The following is a 16,578-nucleotide window of genomic DNA, read 5'->3' as shown; positions in this document are numbered from 1 at the left end:
CCAAGGACACTTCGACACATGGGGGGGCAAGGCGGAGTCGAACCCGCTCACTTCTGATCAGGAGTCGACCGCCCTACCGCTGCACCACGTTGGTACCCCTCACTGAAATCACTTGAAACTTCCAAAAGTAACAATAAATAAAACACCTGTGATGTCAGTTAAAGGACACACCTGAGTTAATCATGTCACTCTGGTCAGATAGTTTTCAATCTTTTATTGAGGTACCATCATTTTTATCCAGGCCTGTTTCATTAGTTTGTTTTTTAAATAATTATGTTAATCAACAATTCAAAATTGATGGCAGATTTTGATTGTTTAATTTTCAATAAATTTTATTTTATTGTTACTTTTGTAAGTTTCAAGTGATTTCAGTGAGAATTGTGGGTTTGTCCTTCTTTAACTGAGGGGTACCAACACTTTTGTCCACCACTGTTTACTACAGTTGAAAATAGTAAAAATCTCCTCTAATTGTTCATGTTTTGTCATATTTTTATCTATTTTTATGTCAAATGCTTTTATATTAAATGAGGTAAAAATGACGGAGCCAAAGTGACGGTGAAACGGCGAGGAGTCACGAGGAGTGGAGGTAATGCATTTCCAATGGGCGACCTCATGGCTCCAGAAGTCCAGTACTTTTACAGTCTATGGTCTTGAACCGGTCTCAAGAGCTTCAGCGCAGCTCCGTCTGCATCACAACAACCGCCTGACTGCAGCTGAACCTTTCTGAATTCAGACCAGCATCAGAGGTTTCTGGAGACCCCAAAGGTCACGACCTGCAGGGTCTGAGGACAGTCCAGAACCTCGTTTTCACACACACAGCAGCGTCAGTGAACGCACCGTCATGCTGAATGTAGGTCCAGACCTGAAACTCAAATCAAGGTCGCTGCTGTATTTGTGTCTTCATTCTTCACTCTGGGGCCCAGGAGAGAAAGAAGAGACACGTCTTCATCTCCACCTGACAGACACGGAGTCAGACTAACACCTGGAGCACATCCAAGTGTTAGTCGGAGTCAGACCACGCCCCTCCTGGTCTCCATTTCAGCTGGACAAACAGATCCAGCACTGAAGGACAGGAAGTCCATTCAGACTTCACTGAAGTGTCAATCATTTAACAACGAGAGTTTTTGTCTAAAACACAAACTAATCTCCTCAGATACGTCCTGAAACTGCTGCTTTGGTTGAGGAATCAGAACAGAGATGCATCTGAAGACTCTGCAGCTTCACTCCATGAAGACAGAAAATCTCCAGAGGAAAAAGAAAATGTTCATTTGGACCAAAACCAGGTTTAACTGAAGCTGTTTGTGGCAGAAGAGAATCCAGAAGATAAAAACACAGAGAGAAGTCTCCTTCTGCCTCCAATCGTCTTCATATAAACATTCATGAGGGATTCAAATAAAATGCACTGAATTTATTGTAAGTTCTTCAGATGGTCTGATGTCACTGAAGCCACGTGACCTTGGACACTTTAAATGAATGTAAACACAGGTCCATGTGAGAACAGATCTGCTGCCCTCTGCTGGCAGGACCGAGGAAGCGTCTTCGCCTCAAAGCCATGATGAAGATGAGCGTCTTCCTCACACAGAGCTGCCAGGCTCTGACTCTTTAAAGTTTCATGCTGAGTCTAATTCAGGAGCTTCTGCTGCTGAAACATGTATGAAGCCGGAGCAAACAAACACGCAACGCCGAGCTTCTCCAGAACCAGAACCCGCTTCTGGTTCAGAGGACAGACGGACTCCTGCCTGCAGGTGACGCTGCTTCACCTGAAAGCTGAACCTCCAACGTTCCTGCAGAACCAGTGGTCAACAGAACCGGGACCGAGGATGGATCCAGAGGAGAGGTCCTGCTGTCTGCCCTCCTTTACTCCCCCGTCTCCATTTGTTTCTAATGTTCTTGATTTTTCAGGTGACAGGATTTCCCCCAGAGGATTATGGGAAATCCTGTTTGGCATAACAAACGCTGTGTTGTAGCAGGTCCCGGAGTATGGGGGGGTCAGTCTCTGATTTACCGCCTGAGTCCAGATCAGATTAAAATGATCCGATTCTGATCAGATCTCCACATTTGAAAAGCCGTGGAGCAGCCGGAGAACGGCACTAGTGATGGGAATTCCGGCTCCTTTAAGGGAGCCGGCTCTTTCGGATCGGCTCCCCAAAAAGAGCCGGCTCTTTCGGATCGGCTCCCCAAAAAGAGCCGGCTCTTTCGGCTCCCAAACGGCTCTTTAGGTTGTTTTGTTGCTTTAAGTAATTTATTATCAACAATTATATAAAATTATGCACAAAATGAATTACTAATAAAAAAACTTGTTTTTTTGTAAATATGATTATATTGCACTCATATAAACAGAAAAATTAATAAAAATTATAATAAAATACAAAAAGCAACTATTCACTATTCAACAGAGCTGTTCTATCAGGTTTTTAACCATCTCTTTGTAAACAAATTCAACTTGAAAACAATATAAACACTGCAAACCACAACACAAAAATATAGATTATAAAGCGCTTTTGTTTCATCTGGAACAGTGAAATACTCCCATATTGTGCTGCGTTTTCTTGTGTCACTCATTGTTTTACCTTAATGTTTTGCTGTTTGTCTTGTGACCACTGACTCTTTATCTCTTTCCTTCCGTGCTCCGCGAGTGTAACCTCCTCCTCTGCGCAGCGCGAACACGCCCACAAACACATATTGACCAATCGCGTGGGACATGCGGAGTCGGCTCCCGACTTCCAGCTCCCCGCGAGGAGCCGGCTCGCGTCGTTCACTTCAAAGAGCCGTTTCGTTCGTGACCGACCCATCACTAAACGGCACTCCTGCGAGCTCGCCGTTAGGAAAAGACTAACACGCCCCCCAAGGAGGAGTCAGGAAGACGGGAGGAGAGGACATTTGTAAACGGAACTGAAGGTTCTCTTGGAGATGGCGGCCTCTTTCCAAGGTCAAAGGTTAACCAAACGCCAGCTGTGGTTGAAGACTTAATGTGGCGGCGAGTGTGTGAAATTTCACATCTCACCACAAAATGGCCGCCATCCATTAAGCTATTAGTAACAAAGTCCTTTCTTTGCTTTCAGTGTTTACCTTCAAATAGACGATTTCAGAGTAAGGCTCCAGCTGGGGGGGTCACAAGAGTGAGTTGCATGAAATGACATCATCCCCAACACAGGAAGTGATGTCACTTCCTGTGTTGGTCGATGAAATGACATCGTTACCAACACAGGAAGTGACGTCACTGTATGACCTTTGATGATGTCATTTGAGGTCACTGGCTGTGATCAGATCATAACAGGTGACCTCAAATGACATCATCACTGACATCCTGAAAGTCCTTGAACACGATCATCGGATCACTTCCGACTGTTCCGCAGGAGCAAGCACACAGAGAAAAACACAGAGAAAATCCTGATCACCCCGACTCAAGATGTCAAGAACCAGAACCCCGACACGAGAAAATCCTATCCGCCACAACCGTCAAACCATGAGCCCTCAGGGTAAAGGTACCCTTCAACGGCGCACATTTACCCCCCCAGGGGCTGAATGTATCCCCGAACAGTCCACGCCCATCCCCCCACGGGTTACAGCCCCCCAGCCTCCAGGTGCAGCAGCTGCGCTCAGACAGCTGCAGAGCATTGAGGATCAGATTCGACTGCAGAACTCCACCTTTACCCAGCAGGTGGAGGACCTCTGCAGGTCTCTGCAGAACATCACAAACCTGAAGAAGATGCTGAAAAATGCTTCCGGGCTGAACCAGGAACAGCTGGAGCAGCTGAAGAAAGCTGGCAAAGACGCCCAGAAGCAGATGGACCTGGAGGAGAAGGTGGACCAAGAGAGGCAAAGGCTGGCTGAGGCCGTGGAAAGCAGCAGCATCCTGAAGGAAAGAGTCCGAACCCTTCAGATGAACCTGCGGCCGTCCAAGGAGCTGAAACAAGAACTTTCCCAGCTGAAATCGGACAGGAAAAAAGCAGAAAAGGAGAACGCGTCCCTTCAAAGTGAACTGAAAAAGCTGGAGAAGAAGACTTCCCGCCAAGACCAGCAGGAAGTGGATCTCAGAGAAGAATTCCAGCAATTCCAGGCCTTGAAACAGCAAACTGCTGCTATGAAGCAGAACCTGGAAGAACTGCAAAGAGAGCGACGGGAACGCAAGGAGATGAGGGAAAACTATCCCTCCATGTTGAAGGAAAGAGCTGAGCTGGAAGAGCAGAAGAAGCAGCTGGACCTGCAGGTCTCACGTCTGGTGCAGCAGCAGCAGGAAGCAGGAGAGCTGGCTGAACAATACAACACGCACATGCAGGAAAAAGAGAAGCTGCTGCAGAAAATCAAAGTCAAGAAAACGGAGAAGCAGAAACTGGAATCTCTCCTTGAGCACAAAGGAGCTTTGGAATTGGAGTTTAACCAAATCCGAGCAGAAACGGATAAACTGCAGAGGGAAAAGACGGAGCTGTATCTGGAAACGCAGGAGCTGGTGGAGAAGATCAACAGTTTATGTTACGTGGAGAGTAACATCAGGTTCACCAGAAGCAAGAGAGACACGATCCTGAAGAAAACCAAAGAATTAGACCGGGACCTTTCATCTCTCAGGCAACGGGCTGCAAATCTCCAGCAGAAGAAGGAATGTCTTTCTAAAGACAAACAGATCTGCAAGGAACTGGAGGAAGAGCTGGAGAGCAAAAGGAGAGAGAAGCACCATCTGGAAGAGCTCTCTGTGAAGCTTAAAGGAGACATTTCTCTTCTCAGAGACGAGCTGGACACAAGAGCAGAAGATCCTGACCAGCAGCTCAGGGAGGACGACTTGGTTTCCCTCAGGCACAAAGCAAAAAAGCTGCAGAGAGAAAAGAGACGGCTGATGGAAGAGCTCCGAACCGTGAGAGACCAAAGCACCGAGTTGGACACGATCAAAGCTAACACCCAGGAGACCCTGAGAACCATCCGGGGGCTCTCCAAGGAGGCCCAGGTGCTGCAGGATCAGATCTCAAAGTTCCAGGATGTGCAGGAGCAACTCACTACTGCCAGGCAGGAAAACCAGGCGGCAAAGACTCAGAAGGACGTTCTCCTGAAAAAAATCCACAGGCGGAAGATTCAACTTCAGAATGTGAAGCAGAGAACTGCAGATTACCAGCAGGAACTCCATGAACTGCAGGAGGATCAGGAAGAAGAGATCATGGAGAAATGCTACTACAAAAAAGTGGACAAGATCTGGGTCTGTGAAGGCCAGATGGGGAGGCTCCAAGAAGAGCTCTCAGTCCACATAGAGAGGAGGACCAGAGCCAGAACCCCCTCCTGGAGCGCCTCCTCCCCCGAATAGCATAACAAGGCCACGCCTCCAGATCCAGACCCAGACAAACGGATCAAAGCAGAAGAAAGATCCACTCTGGAAAACTGGAACAAGGAGATTTTAGAAGTGAGCGGGAAGCAGAAGAAACTGTTTTCTCTGCAGTTCCTCAACCTGAACCAGACCACCTGGAAACCAACCGAAACGGATAAAAACTCTGAAACACGGATAAAGACTCTGAAACACGGATAAATACTCTGAAACACGGATAAAGTCTCTGAAACACGGATAAAGACTCTGAAACACGGATAAAGACTGAAACATGGAAACTAATGAAAAATTGCTAAATTGTTACTGCAATGCGACTTCTTTTATTTCTTTATTATTGTTTATGAATTTTGGGTTATTTTTTGTTTTTAATGATTAAACGATGAACTTGTTATTGTTACTTATTTTTACAATTGTTTCCGTTGTAACGACTAACCGCTGCACGTTTTATTAACGAGTGGTAAATTACTGGTGGTAAATTCTTTGATTGTTGATGTTCACCAACAGCCTGAAACCCTAACAGGCAAACTCCCAGACTAAGAAGACATCAAACACACCAAACAGGAGTCAAAGAGTGAAGCCATCAGAGAAAGGTATCTGTTCAGCGGTCACTGTGGCCGCTGGGAGAAGACCAGGTTTAACGTGCAGACGCGCCGTCATGCTAATGTTCCAACGTTGATGAATGTCAAGAGATGTTGATAAATGATGTTGATGAAGCTGCAGTCCAGACTGGATCTGTGCGGCGGGTCCGACCAGCCGCCGCGTCAGAAGTGAGTGCTGTGGTCTAAGTGTTTGAAGGGCGAGCCGGCGCCGTCTGACCAGAGGACGCCGCCGTATCCCAGAATATGTGGTTATAAGTCATTGTTTTAAACCAAGTATTGAAATCTGCTCTGATTGGATCCTAAATGGACCGAATGTTTAACGTCTTTCTTTCTTACTGATTGGTTTGTTAAAAGGGGCAGACAGTAGAAGTTGTTCTGCTTTCCGTTCCCTTTTCTTACTTTTGTTTTAATCGTGTTTGAGTTTACAACTCAAGGTTGTTTTACGGGTTTTTCTTTTTATTGGATAAAAATGAAATTGAAAAAAAAGCAGGAAAATCCTCCAATGTTGTTCTTGATTTGATCCTAAATACTAATAAACAATCATCAGATTCTTTGGATGCATTGTATGGTAGAGGGCTGTGTCCATTGATAACAAGACCAAGTAGAATTACTACAAGCACTGCAACATTCATTGATAATATTTTTACAAATATACTGGACAAAAATATCAATAGTGGTTTAGTAATAAATGATGTAAGCGATCATCTACAACATTTAATGATCAATGACCCCAAAAGGAACTTTAACCACCCTAGATGTAGAAGAAGCGAAACAGAAGAAGCAGTTAATGCATCTAGAAGTGACCTGTTAAAACAAGAATGGAAAGATGTTTATGTGAATGATGTCAATTGTGCATATGGGTCCTTTCTTGGTTGTTATTTAGCCTTGTATAATAAACACTGTTATGTCAGAACAAACAAAAACCAAATAGAAAACCTTGGATAACAAGGGCCTACAGAATGCATGTAAAAAGAAAAATAAACTTTACAAGAATTTCTTAAAGTTTAGAACAGAGGCTTCTGAAAAACAATCCAAGGTGTACAAAAACAAACTAATGAACATTTTGAGAAAAGCAAAAAAGGAATACTATAATAAAATTTGAGTTGAAAATAAGAGCAATATTAAAACCACGTGAAATATTCTAAACAAAGTAATGGGAAATAAAAAAGGTTCTGTACACCTCCCAAAATATTTCATAAAAGGTCATAATATAATAAAAAATATGGACACAGTGGTCAATGAATTTAACTCTTTTTTGTAAATGTAGGCCCTAAGTTAGCAAACGAAATTACAAAAGCTCAGAAAAGTCAGAAAAGGGAAAGTAAAACTATGCAGTGGATGTATCTATCCGAGGTGGATGAAACAGAGGAGTCAGAGGAGTGGTTCTTTACTGGTTATCCAGCTATTTGCATAAAAAGCAACAATATGTACATTTCACTGGTCATTCCTCAAAATGCATGAACATTGAGTGTGGTATCCCACAAGGATCAATACTGGGTCCTGTTCTTTTTCTTCTGTATATTCATGATATTTCGGAAGTCTCAAACATATTGAGACTTGTTCTATTTGCTGATGATACAGCTATGTTTGGTTCAGGACAAAAATGTAGGTCACTTAATACAAAATATTGAAATAGAAATGGTCAAACTTAAATATTGGTTTATTAATAATAAGCTTTCCCTGAAGTTAGAAAAGACAAAGTTTATGGTTTTTACTAATAAAAAACAGGAGGACGTAAAACTATCGATTGATGGAGTAACAGTTGAAAACGTTTCTGAGCACAAATTTCTTGGGTTAATTTTGGACCAAAAAATTGTCTTGGAAGCCACATATATCATATATAAAAGTAAAGTGGCTAAAACTGTATTTGTTTTGAATAAGATTAAGTATTACTTATCCTGTCATGTGTTAAGAATGTTGTACTGTTCAATTGTACTGCCTTATTTCACTTACTGTGTGTAATATTTGTAAAGATAAGATAAGATAAGATAAGATAAGATAAGATAGTCCTTTATTCGTCCCACAGTGGAGAAATTTCAGTGTTACAGCAGCATTGCAATAGAAAAAAAATTAGAATAATTTACATTTTTACAAGAGAGCAAACTAATTGTGCCGAGATATGAAATACAAAAAAGAAAAAAATGAAAAAGAAGAAGCAATTGCACTGTGGACAAACCTTGAGGAATATGTAACGTGTAGTTAGTATGTGGGGACAGGAGCTAAAAGCCATCTTTGTTTCTTTGTCTCTTTTTAAGATGTAATACAGGGGCAGAAGTGAAACAAGAATTGTATTCTTCTCACTGCTCCTTTCCTGTCATGAAGATATGCAGACTGTTGATGGGTAACGAACATGTTAATGTAATTCCCTCTTCATGAATGGAATAAAATAAACAAATTAAATCCAATCCGTTGCCACATCATGGGAAACATGGAGCGAGTACTTTGGGTTTCTACGTGGTGGAGAGCTCTACAGAGACTCGGCGAGCTCATCGCCGTGTCTCTGGAGAGCTCTCCACAACCCAAGCTACTCGCTCAACATCATCCTTGTTTTCCATGATGGGGCAACAAATGACCCCTCCGTGAACCGCCACCTTACCGTGGTAGAGGGGTTTGCGTGCTCGAGTGATCTCAGGAGCTAAGCTGTCGGGGGCTTCTGCCCCGCCAGGGTCTCCCATGGCAGACAGGTCCTGAGTGACGAGCCAGACTAAGAGCGGTTCAGAACCACTTTAGGAGTCGTCACATCAAAGATGGGTCCGAGTCGGTCTGAGTCACTGTTTCTATGGTAACCACTCTCACTAATCAGGAGCTTGTCAGAAGGCCACACCCCTCCCACTGAAAGCCGCTCGGGAGAATCTGTCAATCAAACACTGGAGGCGGGGCCTGTGGGCTCCAAACAGCAGAGAATTTCAGGGTCAAATATTTGTGGAAAGATAACTAAAAAAGAAACGTTTCATAAAGAATATTTTGTATTCACAAAGAGAAATCCGTATTCATAAATACAAAGTTGTGTGTACATTTAAACTTTGTGCACAACCTTTCTTAATAAACATGAATACATTTACTTTTATGTTTAACATGTCTCTTCAGAAAACAACTTTTTTTTTCTTCAATTTGAATTTCTGTCAAAAATATGTCACAGGCTTATATCGAGTCCCGGAGCGTGGATCCAACCGAGAGAGCAGCGCACTGGGACTCATTCATCAAACTACCGGGGCAGGAAAATGATCTTGAAAGCGCAGAAAAACAGAACCGTTTTTAAAAACCTGTGGCGTAATCTCCTCAGATACGTCCTGAAACTGCTGCTTTGGTTGAGGAATTAGAACAGAGATGCATCTGAAGACTCTGCAGCTTCACTCCGTGAAGACAGAAATCTCCAGAGGAAAAAGAAAATGTTCATTTGGACCAAAACCAGGTTTAACTGAAGCTGTTTGTGGCAGAAAAGAATCCAGAAGATAAAAACACAGAGAGAAGTCTCCTTCTGCCTCCAATCATCTTCATATAAACATTCATGAGGGATTCAAATAAAATGCACTGAATTTATTGTAAGTTCTTCAGATGGTCTGATGTCACTGAAGCCACGTGACCTTGGACACTTTAAATGAATGTAAACACAGGTCCATGTGAGAACAGATCTGCTGCCCTCTGCTGGCAGGACCGAGGAAGCGTCTTCACCTCAAAGCCATGATGAAGATGAGCGTCTTCCTCACACAGAGCTGCCAGGCTCTGACTCTTTAAAGTTTCATGCTGAGTCTAATTCAGGAGCTTCTGCTGCTGAAACATGTATGAAGCCGGAGCAAACAAACACGCAACGCCGAGCTTCTCCAGAACCAGAACCCGCTTCTGGTTCTGGAAGCCTCTGGATCCGTCAGAGGAAGAACTTCAGAGGACAGACGGACTCCTGCCTGCAGGTGACGCTGCTTCACCTGAAAGCTGAACCTGAAGAAGCTCCAGAGTCTGCAGACAGGAGCAGTTCCTGATGTCACCAGCAGAGGGAGGGAGATGAGTGACTTATCGTCAAACTGTGTCCATCCAATCCAGTGACTTTAACCTCCCTAAATGGGCGGAGTCAAACAACAGACCATCATGTTAGGACGAACACGCTTTCTTTGGGTTACAGTCTGCAGTCACAGAGGAGAACTCAAACTGCTGACATGAGCACACACATGCACGCACACGCGCACACCTGTACACATGCATGCGCACAGATATGTGCACACACGTGCACACACACAAATACACGTGCACATGCAAGCACACACGTGGACACATACATGTGCGCACACAACAGGATCCTTGAATTCCTGTCAGATCTGCTCTGCTGCTCTCTCTCTCTCTCTCTCTCTCTCTCTCTCTCTCTCTCTCTCTGTCTCTCTCTCAGTTGTATTACGTTTTATGAAGCAGAAAATCTCATTTCAATATAGACATGTCATCATCATAGTCACACATTTGCAAAAAAGGAAAGTAGGCGGGACCAACATGCCCCTCAGATGTTGGAGCATCAGCGTAGGGCCGATGATTCAGCAGTGACCTGTCAATCCAGAGGCCACACCCCCTCAAATGTTCAAGGAAGCGTCCAGCCGAGAAACATTTTAGATGGGAGCCGGAGCCACCTTTGTGAGGGGAGGTGAACATGAGGGCGGGACAGTCGAGGCCTGATCGGACCAGGTGACACACGGGGGGCGCTCATGCAGCCTCCTGAGATCCAGCAGCAGCACAAACACATGTGACCTCAGAGAAAAAGTCAGTGACCCTCGCTCCCAGCAGCTCCGCCCCCTCCACCCTCAGACCGGCTGGACCTGGACTGAGGAGGCCTCCAGGAGTTGGGCCTCCAGGAATTGGGCCCCCGGCTTCGCTGTAAAGCCGCTCGGAGGGTCAGGTTTAAAATAGAGCTGTGAAGGTCGGCGGCCTGAAGGACGACCGTGGAGTCATGCGAGCGCCTGTGTGCATGGAGGCATGAGGAAGGCGTGAAGTGCTGATATTTACCATCGGAAACTTCAGACAGATGAGGAGCAGCCTCTGGACCCCGAAGAACTCCTGGCTGCTGTCCCTCATTTCCAGTTTAATCCTGGAGATCATTTCAGATCAGATTTGTGTCCAGAGGAAGACGATCATGGAAGGTCTTCCTCACAGCCACAACACGACTGTCCTCTGGTCCAACTTCAACCGCTCTGTCTCACAATACAGATCTGGGTCTAAGTGCAGACGTCCTCCCATGCAGCAGGGGGCATCATACAATAGGATTTCACCGGAAAACAACGATGAATTCCCCAAAGTGTCCTCGGTCATCGGCTTTAACGGCAGATTCAGAGGAAGGGTTCAGAGGCAGAAGTTTCCGTCAGAAATAAAGGACGACTATCAAAGATCTTTGTAACGTCACATTTTAGCCACACCCCCACGGAGGCGGAGACCTAAATTTATCCCAAATCTGCAGCCACATGTTGGAGGAGGTCGGCTCGTTTTCTATACCATCAGGTGTTCTGAGCAGCCAGATCCTAGCTAACGTACAGCATGCTAGCTACCAAACAACATGCTAGCTACCATACAGCATACTAGCAGCAGAACGGTATGCTAGCAACTGAACAACATGCTAACCATTGAATAGCATGCTAGCCACTGTACGGCATACTACCTAAAGAGCAGTACGCTAGCTACAGAACAGTTTGCTAGCCAGAGTACGGTATGCTAACTATAGAACAGTTTGCTAGGTCCGGCCACAGACTGTTAGCAGCAGTTCCAGAGCGTTCCACTCGAAATCTTGTTGAGCTTCTAGCTTTTCCCTTCAGGTTTCACCACAGATCTTCATACCTGACACCCGTGCATCCGGGCTGGGGACCGGCACAGGGCTTTGTGGCTACATAGTTAGGCAACAGCATAAAGGATTTTTCCGCTGACTCACCCTGGATAAAGCTCCCTGGAATCCCTGGGAATCAGACCGGATTTCCTGCCTTTTAGTCCCATTCAAGCCCCAGACCGTTCAGGTCAGAATGCAGCTCTAAAAATGTGGATTCAGCAGCTGGACTGATTACAGTTGATCTGTAGGACGTTCAATCTGACAAACTTTTATGCTAAAAAAAGAAACTTTTATTGAAGTTTTAGTGAGAAGAGCAGTTGGTGCAGCCCTGGAAAAGACTTCAGCGTTTAACCCTTTAACACTCAGTCTTTACATTCTATCCGTAACTATTCAACCGTTTATGCGGTTATGGCGATTCTTGCACCGACGTTCAACACTTTGATGGTCAAAGAGCGTCTGACATCATTAAAGGGTTAAAGAAGAACGCAGACATGAATCCTGAACGTTCGGTCACATTGTTGGACTTTGGCTGTTTCAAACAGGAACCCCCCCCCCGCTCTGAAAGCCATGAAGCAGCCAGAGGGCGGGCGATGGTCGAGCCCGTCTGCAGCTGCGCAGCCGCACACAACCAAACATTTTCACGAGGTTGGAGTCTGCTTTGCATGAAACCACACCTGCACAGGTACACCCGGACCGGCTGCAGCAGCTTCAGGTGCCGCTCTGAAGACTGCAGAGCTGCCGTGTTTACAGGAGCAACATCTTCATCTGAGCCGGATCTGCAGATCTGAGCCGGATCTGCAGATCCGAGCCAGATCTCAGCCTCCGTTTCTATGCAGACGACACTCTGACGTCTGTCTGCTGAAGCAGCAGCTGCTGCCATCACTCCCCAGGAGAAACTTTCAGGAGCAGACCGTCCAGCTGCAGGAAAGGAAGTCCTTTCAGAGTAAAAGTTTCGTTTCTCACCCTGCGCGCTGCTGTCCCGGCACACGCTGCCTTCCTCCTCGTCCTCCTCCTCCGCCTTGCTGTCTCTGGACAGCAGCAGCTGGAACAGGCTGCAGTAGCGGGTCATGGTGGGACTGGCGCTCGCTCGGCGCTGCGGCGTTAGAGTCGCTCTGAGGAGGAGCTCGGTGTCGGTTTCAGGCGGCGTGTGACGACACGCTCAGCTGTTGTTGTGTTGACAGCGCCGCAAACAGCTGGGAGGCTCGCTGGAAAACGTCTGGATCAGCAGTCCGGGGGTGTTTGTTCAGCTGTTTCAGGAGAGCATTGCAGCTGCACGACCCCCCCACAAATACGCTCATGAGGAGATCAGGTGATACTTCAGAGAAGTTCAGAGGAAACGGGCGAGGAGTTGAGAGGGAAACCACCGCGGGGGTCAAACGGTGATTGTGTCCTCAATACCAGAACTAGAAGGGATGACATCAATGTAGAAACAGAATCTGTGTTTCATTCGTCATCTATCACAGATTATGTTCGTTCAAGTGAGCTCCTCCTGTGAAAAAATCTATGGGAAAAGGTGTCAAGATGCATTTTTGGGTTTCTGCGTTTAAAACTCTCAAGTTCACACAAAACTTCACGAGTTTTTACGTCTGTCTTTGGGCAGTAACAGACTCTGATCTGGTAGTGCCGTATGGACTGAGTCCTTTGAAATCTGATCACGAAGGAGAGATGATCAATGGAAGTCCATCATACCAAGTCTGTCATATCTCAGATTAGAGCTGTGACACGATTCTCTGACATGTCACTCCAAACCTCTTCCACCTGTAGGTGCGGCCATGGGCTTCAGAACAAGAGAAGAAGAAGAACCCCTCCCTGCTTGACCGTGTCACATTCCCCGAGTGAGCGCAGCTCAAGACAGAAAATATATCAGAAATATTTGACATTTTTCTGCAGATTTAGATCCATGTTTTTCTCATTTACCTTTTGAAGGTTTGTAGAATAAAAACAAGACTGTTTAAACAGAAACCTTTCCTTTTATCTATTAGATTATGTTTTGGTCAAGAAATAATGTTCTGTCAGAAGGAGGTCAGAGGAAGAGAACATGAAACTCAAACAAACCAAAGTGAGAACGAGGAGATCAAAAGTCGATACGCACGGCTGAAGAGAAACGATGTTGGGAACCATCGCAGTCCAGAGACAGAGCTGTCAGGAACCAACGAGAACCATCACTGAGGAGAACCATCACTGAGGAGAACCATCACTGAGGAGAACCATCACTAAGGAGAACCATCACCGAGGAGAACCATCACTGAGGAGAACCATCACTAACGAGAACCATCACTGAGGAGAACCAACAACCGAGGAGAACCATCACCGAGGAGAACCATCACTGAGGAGAACCATCACCGAGGAGAACCATCACTGAGGAGAACCATCACTGAGGAGAACCATCACTGAGGAGAACCATCACTGAGGAGAACCATCACTGAGGAGAACCAATTAGAGCCAATGACAACAAGAACAAACAACCACTGAGAACCAACAGGAGTCCAAAGATCCTAAAGTCCTAAAGTTGATAGCATGATCCTGTTCATACCAGAGATCTCCAAACCTTCAGCTCTGAAACTCACTGACTACAACCCAGAAGATCCACAGAGTCGTCCTCAAAAACAAGACACTGATTTGATGCTTTTGTTCCTCTGATAAATATAAACATGATAATCCATGAATAAAACAAACATTAAAAGAACTGTTGACAGAAGTTCCTTTCAAAATAAAAGACACCCAGTATCATGTGATTATCTCAGTGCAGTAAAAGTTGTAGTAAGTGTAATATCAGCAATGATTAAATATAAACAGAGCCGTGATCTATGGATCTATGACACTAAGGACAGAGAAGACGCTCAGTTCAACAGCAGCTCAGAGATCTATGTGATGCTAGATTCTAAATATTGATGCAGAGTTCATGACTTCTGTGACAGTTTTGTCCGTTCACAGACGTCGTCTTTAGCCATGTTTTAGATAAATCAACCTATAGAGAGATGAACCTCCATTACAACATGACCCGTCACATGATCTACAGTCACATGATCATTACATGGACGCTTGATGGACACGTAAACATTTCTCTGCAGATTTAAAGATATAAACTTTATTCTGTATTCCTAAAGATGAATAAAAACATTTTAAAAAACTGATTTGACCATAATGCATGCGGGAGACGGGCGGAGTTTTTGGATGACCAGAGTGTCCATCAAAAGATTTCCTTCATGTCTGAGAGTCACACTCATCAGATTCCTTAGAATTCTAGACTCCACTTTATTTAAACGTGTTTTTCCTCAAAGGAAATCGTTTCTCTTAAACTTTGGTTCTAATAAAAGCAAAAACATGAACTCATGTTGGAACGTGAATCTGACAGTCAGAGTGACCGCCGTTCACCTGCAGGGGGCAGCACTGAGTCGCTCTCACAGCTGCTGATGGAGACGGTTCGTCCGCCTTCACTCCCAGAAGAAGTCTTTCTGAAACGCAGCAGGCCTGCTCCTCCTGTGACCTCGCCGTCCAGCGTGACCTTCGTCACGGAGGAGGAGGAGCGGCTCGACCTCTGAGGAGAAGGCCGGCTGCAGCCTGTTCCCTGCACGACCAGCAGGAGGCGCTCAGCCTCACAGAAGAGGAGGACGGATGCTCCACCCATCTGCCCAGCCACGAGCCAATTAGCTGTCAGTCACTGGGTTGCCATGGTAACGGCTGGTTTCCAGCAGACACTCTTCCACGTGGGTTCTAGTTCGATGAGTTGTTTCCAAACAGACTGGAACAGTAAACAGGAAACCAAACACAAACAGGGACTCCTGGGAAAGGAGGGGGAAGATTCTCCTCCTGGAAGGAGACAGCTGACTCGGTTCCCTGAAGAAGAAGAATCTGGAAGTCGTCTTTATTTAGGCTTCTATATTTAGACTGGAGCCTTTCCTGAGTAAGGTGCATTTGACAGGTGAAGAACTTCCTGGAGCTCTGCAGAAAAAGCTGCTGAATAAGCAGCAGATGCTCCAGTTCCTGCAGAACCACAGAGAGCAGCAGCTGATGGGACCAGAGCAGAAACGGACCTTAGAAAGCTGCTTCAGGCTCCGACAACCAGACGGCTGAAGGAAGTCTTCAGACGTCCAGACCGAAGCCTCTTTAAGATGAAAGCTAAGCAGAGCCAGCTGCAGGTCAGCAAATACTGCCTAGAGGGCGCTGTGTCCGTCTGCTCTCAATGAAAGCTCCAACTTCAATCCAGAAGTTCAAATCCACACTTCAGCCTCTTCCCATTGAGCGGTCCGGTCACGACGGTACGGTAATGGAAACGCTCAGAATAGAGGACCGGACCGGACCGCTCTGTGGAAACGAGGCATTGAAGTCCAGATTTTTACTCCCTGAAGTTAATCGTATCCATGACAACTACATCAACAGTCCAACTCGATTGAAACTGGACTGATATGGGGGCGTGGCTTCTTCACTATCATCATAGATCCCTTTGTTACTGCTGGTCATTCGACCAAACACGCTAACACCAAACGCGCTAAATTCATACACGCTAGCACCAAACGTGCTAAATTCAAACACGCTAGCACCAAGCGTGCTAAATTCCTACACGCTAGCACCAAACGTGCTAAATTCAAACACGCTAACACCAAACGTGCTAAATTCAAAAATGCTAACACCAAATGTGCTAACACATAACGCGCTAACGCCAAACTTGCTTACACCAAACAAGCTAACACCAAACATGCTAATGCTAAAGGTGCTTTCTTTAAATAAAGTTTCACGAACGTTTAACTCATCGCTCAAACATTTTATAATGTTTGTCTTCAAAGACGTTCTGATTCGGTTCAAACTAAATGTTCACAGAAGACTCAGAAGTGGGCGTGTCCTAATGCACCGGTGAGCTAAACCTTCCAGCAGGTGTAGTA

At 45.4% G+C, this 16,578-nt stretch overlaps 2 protein-coding genes across 3 annotated transcripts in view; one reads left to right on the top strand and one right to left on the bottom strand.

The window, feature by feature from the left end:
- LOC112149695 (fibroblast growth factor 12) overlaps positions 1-16,578 on the bottom strand; it is a 50,228-nt gene that overhangs the window by 25,590 nt on the left and 8,060 nt on the right. The window contains exon 1 of one of the 2 annotated variants that reach the window (XM_024277559.2): positions 12,662-12,789. The exons of the other annotated variant lie outside the window; for it this stretch is intronic. Coding sequence (XP_024133327.1) covers positions 12,662-12,767 — 106 coding nt within the window. The 5' untranslated portion in view covers positions 12,768-12,789. Of the gene's footprint in view, positions 1-12,661; positions 12,790-16,578 lie in introns of those variants that run through there. 2 annotated transcript variants of the gene reach the window in all.
- On the top strand, positions 3,271-7,106 carry LOC118599519 (trichohyalin-like). The gene has a single exon (XM_036214922.1). It carries the CDS (start codon positions 3,410-3,412, stop codon positions 5,288-5,290), a length of 1,881 nt encoding a protein of 626 aa, XP_036070815.1. The 5' UTR covers positions 3,271-3,409; the 3' UTR covers positions 5,291-7,106.

The sequence above is a fragment of the Oryzias melastigma genome, linkage group LG13 (genome assembly GCF_002922805.2).
Source record: "Oryzias melastigma strain HK-1 linkage group LG13, ASM292280v2, whole genome shotgun sequence".
In the NCBI taxonomy this organism is placed as follows: domain Eukaryota; kingdom Metazoa; phylum Chordata; class Actinopteri; order Beloniformes; family Adrianichthyidae; genus Oryzias; species Oryzias melastigma.
The sequence above is the reverse complement of the archived record's forward strand: the minus strand, read 5'-3'. Positions and strand labels throughout refer to the sequence as shown.